The 14,028-nt window shown below is 50.9% G+C and overlaps 1 protein-coding gene across 1 annotated transcript; it reads right to left on the reverse strand.

Annotated features, from left to right (window-relative positions):
- Positions 1-2,264: 2,264 nt before the first annotated feature.
- On the reverse strand, positions 2,265-9,234 carry Slc30a1 (solute carrier family 30 member 1). Its single transcript, XM_040737891.1, has 2 exons — positions 8,315-9,234; positions 2,265-6,611 (listed from the first exon to the last, which is right to left on the reverse strand). Exons 1-2 carry the CDS (start codon positions 8,937-8,939, stop codon positions 5,707-5,709), a joined length of 1,530 nt encoding a protein of 509 aa, XP_040593825.1. The 5' UTR covers positions 8,940-9,234; the 3' UTR covers positions 2,265-5,706.
- Between the last annotated feature and the right edge of the window lie 4,794 nt (positions 9,235-14,028).

Below are 14,028 nucleotides of genomic sequence, written 5' to 3' on the forward strand. Positions count from 1 at the left end.
CTCACCCAGGCACCCCGGGTTCAACACCACCCCCAGGCTACTTAAGCCACAGCAAGCGCATCCATGTGCAACAGCACTAGAACACACTTTAAGTGAAAACACTGCCCGTGTTAATCTGTGAGGCTGGGTTAAAACCAAGATTCTAAATCAAAAACAAACAAAAGGATCCCCAAACAAAACATGCTATTCCTCTATCCCACGTAACTCAAAATAGAAACTGACACTAAACCACATCTTAATAAGGTGTAACTCGGGACAGAAGGGCTGGCTTAAGCCCCCGCAATTCCTGTGACTTTTAAAGTGAACATCAAGTGATTTAAAAAAAAAAAACTCTTTCCCTGATTCTTTGGGTGGCCACACCTTCCTGGTTGGATTCATTCAGCTTTGCTGTGGAGCTTGCTGGACCGAATCACAGAGAATTCTTCATTTTGAACGTTTAAGGCAGTTATTGGAAAGTCCAAGGGGATGGGAAGCAAGCTGCTTCCTGTCCGGCCTCTGGCTCCACCACCGCCGGGTGAGATTTTTAATGGTTTTTCCACGGATGGTGGAGCGTGCCTGCTCTGCAAGCATCGGAATATACGCTTGACGAGTACCGAGTGCTCAGTGCATGGTTTACTACTGAAGGACCTTTCTTTGCCTGCCTGCCACTCTGAAATAGGCATTCGCGCTCCTGTAAATACCTACAGTGTTAGCAGTCCTCGGGAAATGTCCTAAGGAAATAAAGATAGGGAAAGCAGCCCTGACCTCAGTTTACAGCCCAGAAACAGGTAAGGCAAATGCAGGTGTCACAGACGGCCGGATGGGAGACGCAGCAGTACCCGAAACGACTGCCCATTCTGAAGGCGCAGAAAAACGCCTCCGTTGTCACAATTGCTGACTCTCTACCGCAGGCTCACCTGTTTCTAAAACAGCCACTCTTGTTCAGCTCCTGTCACACAGTGCACGGGGTTGTCTGTGGGGAGATGGAGAGCTTCTGGAAAACCCCTGTTGTCTCAGAAGGCCGTTTCTTCCCAGGAGGACTAGATGGAAAGCTGGCATGCAGCAGCTGGTAAGACAGCATTGACTGGAGTTACACATTCTGAGGTCAACCGGGCACTAAGGTTTTAGTGTGTACCCAGAGTCAAGCAACCTGAGGTATGGGAGAGTGTGGACGTATCAGGAAGCAGTGTGGGCAGGCGTTGGTCAAACTGGCTTCGCCAGTCTTGCTTTCCGTGTTTATCAGGCGTAGTCCCTTTCCGACGTTATCCACTCAAAAACTGAGGTGGGGGGGGCGGGCTGGAGAGATGCCTCGGTGGCTTGGACCCTAGACCTCCCATCAGGCATCACACAATCCCCTGGAACTCCAGCCCTGTGGGCATTTGACCCCATCTTCTTGCCTCCCCAGGAGCCCGCATTTGTGAGACCCACTCACACAGACCCACATGCATATAAAAATTTTTTAAATTAAAAAAGAGGGGTTTAAGAGATGGCTCAGCAGTTAATCACTCTTGCTGCTCTCCAAGGGCCCAGGTTTGAATCCCAGCACCTATACAATAGCTAACCACCCGTAATCCCAGTTCCAGAGGATTCAATGACCCTTTGACCTCTGAGGGCACCAGGCACACAAAAATGCAAAACACACACACACAGGAAAAACTAACCTTAAGAACAATGTTTCTTTTCCCTGCAAGGCTGGTATGACGCAGCTTCTGACACCTCCCTCTCTCAACTCCCACCTTTATCCTGGTCTCGGTTGTTTGCCTTCAACCCTACCGCACCTTGAACTCTTTTCTAATCACATCCACACTTTTTTTTTTTTTTGGAAAATCTATTGTCTATTCCCTTGTGCATTCACCCACTTCCAATCAGCTTTTAAACTGTCTCCTAGACAGACATGCAAGTTCTTGAAGCTTTTCATCTCATTACCTATGACGCCCTGACGCGAACTTACTGAGGGACCACCTTCTGCATTAATCATATAGACATAAAGCCATTCTCATTCGCAAATTCTGCTTAACACTAAGAACTAAATTACCTAGAGGGGGCAGGTTAGCCATTAAGCAATGCTCTGCAGGTGTATGCTTATAACCAAGCATTTTCACAGCCTTACTGGCACAGCAGTTGAGTGAAGGAACCCTTCCCGTCCCTGGGGCAGGCTGTGATCATCCATTTTCTTGCAAACTACTGCCCTACTGTGTGTGCTATAGCCCATTTCCCCTTTACCCACCACAGTCTAAGAGGGAAGGAGCCACATGCATAAGACAAAGCAGATATTAAAGTCCGTCTAGTTTTTTACTTGACTTTTAATAGATGAGAAGAAACACAGTAGTCTTGTCTCATATAGAACATTTATAATACATTAACAATCCATAAAGCCTCGTGGTGAGGTAGGAAGAGCTTTGGAAATAACACACAGTCATAAAGCACACAGCAACTAGGGAAAGCGTTGCTGCACCTGAGTTCTGTATGCACCAGCGCTCAGCGAGATGAGAACCTCGTCAACGGCACGGTTGGCCCAGAGGACAGGTGGCAGCAGACAAAACCAACACGAGGAAAGTCTCAAAGAGTCGCAGACACTGACACTCCATTGTGCTGTTTCAAGGCAGACCCCTAACATAGCGGTCTGTGTATTTTTATATAACCACATATTAACTCTACGTTACATTCTCCCTCAGCATCTTTCTGCCAGACACCGAACCTTAATATTTTTTTGGTTTAAACGTTTAAATTGATTAATATAAAAAAGGCTCTTGTGCCAGTGAAAATGACTGCTAAATATTCCAGAGCTTGTTAGTAAAACAAAATAGCATCACCATATACACATACGTTATGCATATATGCAGCGCTGTATCAAAATAGTGTGATTACAGTCCCATTTCCCAGACCAGACCATGAAGCTCTAGGACAGTTTCAATTACAAATAAAGACAACACAAACCCTTCCACCTTCCCAAGACCTCTTAACACTGTTTTATCACTTAACTGAAACATAGTATTAAAATATTTTCTATTGTAGAATCACACTCCTTATTTGTGTATGACTACCTTAAGACAGCAGGTTTAATGACATTTATTGTCCAAATGGTTATCTGCTTGTAAAAGAGTAAAAACATTCAAAACCAGTTTACACACCAAAATACTTCACATTAGGTTTTGTCTTTCCCCTCAAAACTTCCAGAAACTCAAAATAACAGGACGCTGACAAGACACACACATGTAAACACCTTCCTGCAACTTTCCAAACCCTTCCTGTTCAAATCACACACCTCAGGCTAAAGCCATCCGGCGTTTCTTTTTCTTTTTAATGTGAAAACACAGTAAAACACCCAACGGCTGTTTTTCATGTTCTAGCCTGTACTTCTACAATGTAGATAGATACCCACCCCCCAGAAAAGAATTACTCCTACAAGCTAAGAGCTGACCAGGGAAAGCGAAATCCCTCCTTCCAAGGCCCACATGGCTTGGGAAGATTCCTGGTTGAGTGCAGTTGGGGAGCAGGCAGCGCCTTCTCACTCAGGGCCACAGGGCAGACAGGTCCACACTGGCCTTGTTGGAGACGGGACCATCAGAAGCTCGCGGCTGGGACCGATGCAGTGATAGGAAGGACAGTCCCAAGAGGCCAAGGTAGCTCCCCATTTTCTTTCAAGAAGAAGAAGCCCCACAACACTTAATATAAAAACATGTCTTTTTTTTCTTAAAGATAATGCTAATATAGCTAAAAATGGGTTAGAAAGTGCATTGTAAAGAAATAAATAATTCTCTAAAACTCCAAGGTGAGTGGGTGCCCATGGATTTCGCTATGAGAAACACCTTTGGGGGAAAAAAAAAGGCCTATGGCACCACTTTTCCTGAAAACTAGGTCGACAAAGCCCTTGTCCAAACTTGTGGGGCACCTTCGACACGCACCCACCCAGAGTGCCTCTGAAGAACACCGGCTGGGCAGCATATGCTTTCACCAGTTCACCGCGCTGTGTCACTGCAGAGACCGCTAAAACCTGCGTGGTGCCAGCCAGGGGTGTACTGGAGACAACAGGAGCTCTCGTACTCACCCCCATAGATCTCTCAATTTTATGCTTAAAGGAAAAAAAAAAAAACCAGCAAATTTTTGCACAATTCAAAGTAAGCACCCACCAAGGGGTTGGGTCGCACATTAGTGGGGAAGCATTGTGCCAGTTGATGGTTGGTCTCGTGCAGTAAATGTGAGCTTACAAACTGTGTTCCAAAAACCAAACTTCTCATCAGAAAATCCAGCGGTTCTTACATAGGCCCATCGCCAGCAACAGGCTGTCTACACTAGGGAAAGACCATCGCTTCAAAAGTAACGGTCATACTCTAACACTTCCATGTTCAGATTATTAAACAAAGAATTATTTCAAGTCCCAAAAGTGAACTTTCCCAAAAGTAGTCAGCTATAAAAGTTATTGAAGTAGTCAGAGTACTATGTTTCTAGAAAAATAGAGCTATACACAACTGATACTAATTAATAGTCACTCTTTTGAAGACAAAAAAAAAAGTACATTTTCTTCACAAAGCATTAACCTTTCTTGATCAAGGAAAATATAACATATCTTCAAATGTTTGTTGGATATGAAATCTGTGGCAAAGGATCAGCTGTGGATGACTTCCTGCATGCAATGTGGAAAACTGAGCATGCCAAGACATGATGGCTTAAAGACCTACAGACAGACTTTCCCGTACTCACTTTGCTCTCTAAGATATCCAATTTGCATGAACCATCCAATTCTTTCAAAAGCTCTTGGCAAAAGCACAGGCTGTGCGGAAGAAAGTTCCAATCTACATGACCGTCACTATGAAAGGTTTTTAAGACACAATTGAAGATTAATAATTTCAGTTAACAGAGACTAAGTCTTCATTCTCAAAAACAGCCATGCGTTTTGAAACTTTTAGCTCAACATCACTAATACCAGTCTTTGAAAGAAATCAGTGCTGGCAAACATGGATAGAGCTATATAGAGTGACTTTGGTAGAAAAAAAAAACACTTGAGATTTCTCAAGATAATTTAGATATGTAATCTCAGTATTAAATATGATAGCCTACGTGGTTTGCTCTTATCCCCTACAATGCTCCACTGCGTGCAAACTCTTAATTCATTTCGAGAATTTTCTCAGTTTACTAGACTACTCAGCAGTAGAGAATACAGAATAGTAACTGCTCTTATTTCCTGCTAAGTCATGAGTCATTCTGAAAATACGCTGCCATTATGTTACGTTTATGATCGCAAAGGGCAAGTAGCTATTCCCTAAAACATCAAAGGAAACAAACTTGATGATTTTAAAGGGCCAGCAGTTACAATTCTAACAAATAATGTATAACAATGGTGGGGGGGGGGAGAAAAGCAGAGAAATTCCAGTAACAATTTTATTTATCCCCCTAATTCTTACCATGGGAAAACCAGGAATCAAATGTCATTATGTCATATAAAGTTTATACTTACTTTAAACAAAAAAACGTAACATAGTGTTAAAACTGGCTTTCAAAACGTGTTACAGCATAGCTGCACTATGCACTGATAATCACAAGGCTGTAATGTAGAACACTCTATTATGCAGTTCCATTATGTTCTTACAAAAATAGAATTAAACTGTGCGACCAGACAAGGACTTCAATTACACTACTTGGCAAACTTAGTTATTTCAATGGAGTCTATTTTCTCTTGCAGTTCAAAAGCAAAGTCAAATATCACATCTTTTTTTTTTTTGTCAAGGCTCACAAAGATGATTCGGGCTGTTTTTTTGGCACGTTTTTAATCTCTATCACCACAGCAGGGAGGTTGCCTTCAGCTTTAGTCCTCCTGGGCTTCTTCTCTAGATTTTCACTGAGTTCTAAACAAGAAATGCTAACTGTTGAGGCCTTCTCTGCATCCTTTACTGAATGAACTTGAGGCCGTGTCCCACAGCATTGCTTCAGAGCGCACTGAGTTCTGCAGGCGAGTTCACAAGGGACTACACTCGATTTGGAGCCCACGCTAGCAAATTCAGGCTGGATGGTGGTAGCGTGAATTCCGTGATTGTGAAAAACGTCTTTGATGGTTTTGGCCACCTGCATGTATGAAGTCGGGTCCTCACATTTGATGTGAGCGGTGGCAATGATCCTGCTTCCAGCCAGCTGCCAGACGTGCAGCTCATGAACCTCCTCAACGCCTTCCACAGCTCGAAGCTCTTTTACCAAATGTCTGATATCAATTTGCTTGGGAACAGTTTGTAGAAGGATGAGAGCAGATTCCTTAAGCAGCGGGTAGGTTGTGTAAAGAAGTATACAAACCATTATCACACACAGAGTTGGATCTAAGTAGAGCACCCAGCAGGGGCCCGCCTCTAGAACCGGGGCCTGGGTGCTGTTGATGATCTCTATGGACGTTCTGCAGGGGTCACGGAAACATGGGTTTATGCAGAAGTTGTCTTCAGAACAGCCCTGCCATAAGAAGTAAAAGAGCAAGGCGTTCACTACCACAATCACGGAACCCAAGGCGTCTCCGAGGACGTGCAGAAACACTCCCCGCATGTTCAGCTGTGCGGCCCTGTTGTCTTCCGACTCCAGATTGTCGGGCTCCTGGATAAGATTCCCATTGACTTGTACATCCACTGGGTCATCACTTCTGGTTTTTTCTGGCTCTACAACAAAGCAATACAGTTTTAGTTAAACACACTGTAAGTGTTCAGACAAGCATCTTGTGTTGGAGAAGCTGAAACTCACAGGCACAATAAAGGAATGCCGAGAAACAGCACACAACGGATCGACAGTCTGGGCACGGCCAGGCCATAACAGGGAGGACTAAACTGTGCCACTAGGCAAGTTTCTTATTTCCTTCCCACCCCCTCTCCCCTGCCCCTCACTATTGGGCTGGCATCCTGTAAACATTCTGCTGCACGTTTCTGACACTTACAAAGAGAAACAAAATTTAAGACTACCAGTTAAGCTCAGCTGAGGAGGTAAGTCCTCTGACACACCTGATCTGATTTGGAGCTCTTAGTCAGCGGCACTAGCCAGACTGCGTGAGACAGGGGACTTTAAATGTTTAGAATAAATATTACATGTAGTGTCTCCGTAGAGAAGGTTTACAAACTGACAAATCAACACCTGGGGGCTATTGCCAGGTGACGGCGGCGGCACACATCTTTAATCACAGCACTTGGGAGGAAGACGTGGGCCTGTCAATGCCACCAGCCTGGTCCACAGAGTAGGTTCCAGGACAGCCAGGGCTACACAGAGAAACCCTGTCTCAAAAAAAACCAAACCAGACAAAAAAGCACAACCTGTAGCTATCAACGAGGCTGGAACTCGATAATCACTAGGTCACCTAAATGATTGTGTCAGGGCTGGGTGGCTCTGGTGGCCCTTGCCTTTAATCCCAGCACTGGGGAGGCAGAGACGGAGGGAGGGAGGGAGGGAGGGAGGGAGGGAGGGAGGGAGGGGGAGATGGGGAGAGGGGAAGAGAGAGGCAGAGGCAGGCGGATCTCTGGGAGTTCAATCAAGCCAGCCTGGTCTGTCTACAAAGGGAGTTCCAGGACAGCCAGAGAGAGCTACACACAGGGAAACCTCGTCTCAAAAACAAAAACAAAAACAAAACTTCGAGTCAGAGGGGCACACCTGAGTAGTTTCATTTTCCTCGGGATGAGAGAAAACCTTCCCCCCCCATGGACCATCTGAACGTGACCACACACTGGAGAAGTTAGAAACAGCCTCTTGGGCGTGATTTAGCAAGACCCAGACGGCAAGGATCACACACACACACACACACACACACACACACACACACACACACACACACACACACAAAACCGTTCACAGCGAGCATGGGCGGTGCCGGCTGGCCAACACTCACCTTCCAAACTCCCACCAGGAGCACACGTGCTCAGGATGAAGGGAAACGTCCACTAAAACCGCCAAAACCACAAGGGTTGGGACAGGAACACCACCCATCCTTGATAGTCTAAGCACCACCAAGGCCAAAGCCCTCAGAGGTAAACGCGCAGCGTGCCCGGGCAGGCCCCTAACCTGTGGTTTTGTTTGTTTTTATCCCCCCCCCCCCCATTAGATGGTCAACCCGGGGAAACACACACCGCGGCTCACAAAGGCCGCCTCTAACCGGCGCCCACCCACCCACCCGCACCCACACCCACACCATACAAGCCGGCATTCATTGTCAAACTCGTCCAGTGGGGCACGGAACCCACCGCGCCCCCCGGGGGAGGGGCGGGCGTTGCGCGCGGGGCGTGGCACCCACGTCGGTCGCCAGGGGGCGCCCGTCCCCGCCCACCCCAGCCCACCCCGCCGCCCCCCCACCCCCGCTCCCCGCCCCTTCCCGGGCGCTCACCTGCCGGGTCCGCCTTGAGCCCGTTGGAGTTGCTGGTGTTGGCCACCAGCGTGTTGGTCTCCTCCTGGTCCGGCGCCCGTCCCGGCGGCGCGCCCGCCTCGGCCCCGGCGCGGCCCGCCTTGCGCGCGCCCTTGGCGAGGTGTCCGTGGCCGCCGTGGCCGTGGCCGCCGTGGCCGTGCGAGTGGCCGTGGCCCGCGCCCTGGCCCTCGCCGCTGTGGTGGTGGAACAGGCAGAGCCCCAGCACGTTGACCAGCAGCCCCGCCACGCCGACGCCCAGCACCACGAGCGGCTGCTGCATCTCGTGCGGCTCGATGAAGCGCTCGACGGCCTCCAGCAGGATGGCGAAGCACAGCCCCGTCAGGAAGATGGCGTTCACCAGCGCGCCCATCACCTCGGCGCGGATCCAGCCGAACGTGTTCTTCTGCGTGGCGTGGGTCCTCCGGGCGAAGCGCTCGGCCACCAGCGCCACCACGAGCGCCAGCACGTCCGACAGCATGTGGAAGGAGTCGGACAGCATGGCGAGCGACGCGGTCACCCGGCTCACCACCACCTCCAGCACCATGAACATGAAGGTCAGCAGCAGCATGCACAGCAGCCGCCCGCGGTTGCGGCCCCAGCAGCCCATGGCGGCGGCGGCGGCGGCCTGAGGCTCGGCTCGGCTGGGCTCGGCTCGGAGCGGCGCTCAGGCGGGAGCCGGAGCCGGAGAGGGAGCGGGAGCGGCGCTGTGGGGAAACCGCCGGCCGCGCAGCTACTCAAGCGCCGGCGCTCGGCTCGGCGGCGGCGGCGGCGGGACGGACGCGGCGGCGGCGGCGGCGGAGGGCGCGGGCGGGTGACTGCGCGCCGAGGGGACGCCGAGCATCGGACCGAGGCGCTCGGGAGACGGCGTCCGAGGCGACTGCGCTCGGCCCGGCGGCGGCCGCCGTCTTAACCCCCCCCACCCCCTCCCCGCCTTTGCAGACGGTTTACAAAAAAACTTTGCTTTGCACTCGGAACCCCCGTTTTCACACGGACCCGAGCGTGACAAGGCCCCCGTGGCCCCGCCCCCAAGCCCGGCTCGCTGCCTCATTGGCCGGGACGGCCTCACGACAGCCGCGGCGTCCCGCCCCTCCGCGGCCTCTATTGGCTGGCGCGCCGGAGGGGGCGGGAGACGGGCGGGGCGAGGCCGCGGGAGCTGCGGGCGGGGCCTGTGCTCTGGGGAGCCGGGCGTGGGCCGGGGGCCGCGGCCGGGTGCAGCGGCGGGCGGTGCGGGGGAGGGTGGGCGCGGGCCGCGTGCAGCGGAGGTGGGTGGGGGGTGGGCCGGCGGCAGGGCGGCGGCGGCGGCGCCGGGCCCCCGGGCGCAGCGAGCGGTTCCCGCTTCCCGCGCTGCGGATTCCGGGCTTCGGTCCCTGCCGCGCCCGCCCGGCCGCCCTAGACTTTGATCCGGCGCTCCGGGTGATCCGGGTGCACGTGGGGGCGGCTGGGTGACAGGTCGGCGCCCGGGACGGGCGGGGAGTGCGGGCTGTGCGGGCCGGCGGGGGGCGCGGCCGAGCGAGCAGCTGAGCTGGCTCGGAGACAGTTTCCATCCAGCGGGTCGCCCGCAGGGCCACCTCCCCGGGGGGAGCCGTGTGAAGTCAGGCCTGCCTGTCACTGACTCTCCTAAGGTGTGGGGTGCAGACTTGGGGCGGGAGCCTGCTGCGGGACTTGGGGCAGGTCACCTAACATCTCGCTACACCTGTTTTCTTCACCGACAGAGGCAAGAGCTGGGCAAGTGGAACTCCTCTTCCTTCTAGCTAAAATTCCAAGGCTCTGTGATTTCACACTATTTATAGGCTACAAACCTCCGAACTCCTGTGTGGGCTGCCTGGAGGGGGAGGGGCGGCCAGAATACAAAAGGAAAGCACCACGAACCGAAACACCCTTGCTAAGTTGGGCAAACACTCGTTGGAGTTGGCCCTCTGAGGGAGACCAGTTGTGTGGTGTGCACCTGGATGTGCTTAAAGGCCCCCCAGAGAGCTGGGCCACCAAGCCTAGGATGGACTCCCCGGATGCTAGCCAACGCATCGAGATGTGCATGACCTGTGTTGTTTTGCATTTTAAAAAATTCTACTTTTTGACTTTTCGAGAGGGTTTCTCGGTATAGTCCTGGTTGTACTGGAACCGGATCTGTAGACCAGACTGGCCTGGAATTCACAAGAGATCCACCTGGCTCTGCCTCCCGAGTGCTGGGATTAAAGGCAGATGCCACCACCGCCTGGCATGACAACAATTCTGACTCCCAAGATTGCCTCTCACTTGTACAAGATGTTCTCATCTGCGTCCTTGTTTCGCAGAATGGGAAAGCTTGGAGAAAGGTTTGCAACACCGTAAGGGCAGAACTTGGTGATTAACTAGCTGGGTGTTGGGAGGAAAGAGCTGAAGGGGAGAAATTAACGCAGTTATGTTTCGAAACCTATGAGAGAAATGCTGCCTTAAACAGTATTTTATTGGATAAGGAATGGGAGTGGAAACTGTCTTCAAGGGGAACACACTGAATTCCACTCTGAGACACTGAGTTAGCAGTAATAATACCCGAAGGATAGTGGTGTTTGGATTGTTGAGCCTGGGACCCAGTAAACACTTCACACACACACACACACACACACACACACTCACACACTCGCACACTAGCACACAAGTGGGAAATACAGCTTCAAGCTTCCTTCCAGCTTGCCTAATAGAAGTGTAAAACTGGAAGCCACTTACGGTTAAGGCGTCCTTTTGTGTCTGACTGGTCGGTTGGGGGCCATTTTGCTTCCTACTGTGGCCCTTTATTGACGATTCCTTTAAAGCTGTGGTTCTCAACCTTCCTAACACTGTGACCCTTCACTACAGTTTAATACAGCTCCTCATGTTGTGGTGACCCCAACCATAAAATTATTTTCGTTGTTACTTCATAACTGTGATCATGCTACCGTTATGAATCGTAAATATCTGTGTTTTCTGAGGTCTTAGGCCACCCCCGTGAAAGGGGATTTTGACCCCAGAGAGCAGAGACCCACAGGTTGAGAACTACTACTTTAAAAAAGCAGTTTCTGCAAAGCAGAAGCAAATAGGTGTGTAAGGCAGACTTCCCCTGCCAACTGGGCCTTGCCCCTTAGGGGCTAAACAGACCGGATTGGAAGATGTTTACACGGGAAAGTCACCTTTGCAGGCCCTAGCCCCCCATCTGAGGTGCTTCCCTGACGCACATGAACCCCATTTGCCCCACAGTGCTTCATTCCTGCACACCCCCCTGGTACGGGGCGGGGCAGTACAGTTTCAAGATTAGAGAAGTCACAATGGCCAGCCAGCTTCAGAGCTACACAGGGTGGGGACCACATGAGGGGTGCAGTGGTTGCCCAGCCTCAGCAAAGGCCCCGGGGTCCCCGAAAGAGCACAATAGCGGCTTTTTGTTTTTTTGGGGACAGGATCTCACTGTGTAACCCCTGGCTGTTCACAGAGACCTGCTTCCTGAGCCTCCAACATTTGGGATTAAAAGGTGTGAGCCTCTAAGGCCAGGCAGTGGTGGCGCACGCCTTTGATCCCAGCAGCCAGGAGGCAGAGGCAGGTGGATCTCAGTGAGTTCCAGGCCAGCCTGGATTACAGAGAGAGTTCCAGGAAGGCTCCAAAGCTACAGAGAAACAAAGCGGCGGGAAGAAGGTACGTGTACATCCATGACCAGCCCGCCCCTCCCTTTGTGTGGACAAAATGCTTTGGTAGTTTGACTCAAGGTTTTTGGGTTGGTTTTCGTTTTTCCTTTTCCACAAGTTGCCTTAGAAATGTAAGAGATGGTGGTTTCTTCTCGTTTGGTTTCTGTGCTTGAGACAGAATCGAAGCGTGTGGCCCAGGTTGAAGGCGCCCGTCCCTGTCGCCCCTCTCAACTGGTCTTAGCAGGGTTAGCACAGCCCAGAGTGGGTTGGGCTGGAGGGCCGTGTGGGCCCTTACCAGCACCTCCCTAGCATGGGGCCGAGTGAAATAACTTTTTCTTCCTCCTCTCAGAGAATTTGACAGTTTGCTTCACATCCACGCTGACTAAATCTAGCGCACTTTAGAGATAAAATGCCGGCAGTTTTGGACATTCCCAACATGGCTGCAAGGCAGATGTAACAGGTGTCCCTTACTCAGCCCTTGGATCCTGCTCTTGCTCCAGTGGAATTTGGGAAGAACCATGCAGGATTGTGAGAGCCCCAAACACAACCTCTGAATTTATATTATAGAAGAAAAATCACTGTAGGTAGGTGTGGTACTACCTTTTTTTTTCAAATCTCTGCCCTTTGGAGCCAGAGGCAGGTGGATCTCTGTGAGTTCCGAGACCAGCCTGATCTACAGAGTGAGTTCCAGGCCAGCCAGAGCTGTATAGTGAGACCTTATCTTAAAAAAAAAAACAAGGGAAAACAAAACGGTTTAACTGGTTAGGGTATGCGCCCGGCCTGGTGACCTCCTTGATCCTGGAGTCCGCATGGTGGAAAGAGAGCCAACTCTGAAGCTGTCCTCTGGCCTGTACACATAATGTTTTTTCTTGTTTTTGTTTCTGAGACAGGGCTTCTCTGTGTTACCAGCCCTAGCTGCCCTGTAACTAGCTCGGTAGATCAGCCTGTCCTGGAACTCGCAGAGATCAAAGGCGTGTGCCTCCACCATGTGGCTGTCATTTTTTTGTTTTTTTTGGTTTGGTTTGGTTTGGTTTTGGGGGGGGGGGTTGAGACGGGGTTTCTCTGTATTGTTTAGGAGCCTGTCCTGGCACTTACTCTGTAGACCAGGCTGGTCTTGAACTCACAGAGATCCGCCTGCCTCTGCCTCCCCAGTGCTGGGATTAAAGGCGTGAGCCACCGTCGCCCGGCCGTTTTTTGTTTTTGGGTTAAAAAAAATCATTGTAGCTGGGTGTTGGTGGCGCACACCTTTAATCCCAGCACTCAGGAGGCAGACGGATCTCTGTGAGTTCGAGGCTGGCCTGGTCTACAGAGCCAGTTACAGGACAGCCTCCCAAGCCACAGAGAAACCCTGTCTCTAAAAACAGAAAAAAATATCATTGTATAAAGTTGAACCTTGCCTGGAAAGACACCCTCCCCCCCCCCAAAAAAAAAACAAGAAAAAATCTCACCACAGAACCATATGAATACACCAAATTGATTGCATTTGACTTCAGTTGACACTGAGCCACACCCAATGTCCAATCTCAAAGGAAAACCCAGGGGGAAATCAGTTTGTTTATTTTTGTCTTTTCAAAAGCACTTGAGCACATAGGAGCTGAATCTCAAGCAACAACGCGCGGGAGTGCCAAGGTCTGATATTTGTTTAGCTGCCCCCAGAGGAACAAGCAATAGAACAAAGAGTAAACTGGGAACAATGTAGCGGTGAGGCTCAGGAATAGCACAAAGGTCCCAGTGGTCCAAGGGAAACATAAAGAAACCTGGAGGAGCAGGAAACCTTCTGGAGCAAAGGGGAAGCCTGGACGTGTGGAGGAGACACCTGCCTGGCCATAGCTGGGAGGCTCCGCTTTTGTCTTCCTTGGTGGAACTGCAGGTGAGGCTGGCATCAGAGAAATGCTTTATTCCGGGACACTGACATGGAGCCCGAGTTCTGTGGTCGTGTCAGGAAGTTAAGGCATGTCGCCTACATAGCAGTGCTTCCCAGAGGCATTAGGGGCTCAGGCACGTGAGTCTAGCCGCTCTGGAGACTGAGGCAAGATGCTCCAGAGTTGGCAGCATGTTCAGCGAGTC

The sequence above is a fragment of the Mesocricetus auratus genome, unplaced genomic scaffold (genome assembly GCF_017639785.1).
Source record: "Mesocricetus auratus isolate SY011 unplaced genomic scaffold, BCM_Maur_2.0 Super-Scaffold_100676, whole genome shotgun sequence".
In the NCBI taxonomy this organism is placed as follows: domain Eukaryota; kingdom Metazoa; phylum Chordata; class Mammalia; order Rodentia; family Cricetidae; genus Mesocricetus; species Mesocricetus auratus.

Bases quoted from the DNA above. Each gene is read 5' to 3' on its own strand.
- Slc30a1 (XM_040737891.1), bottom strand. From the start codon at position 8,939: ATGGGCTGCTGGGGCCGCAACCGCGGGCGGCTGCTGTGCATGCTGCTG. The intron at 6,612-8,314 runs GTGAGCGCCCGG...GCTTTGTTGTAG, and splicing joins GCTCAAGGCGGACCCGGCAG to AGCCAGAAAAAACCAGAAGT.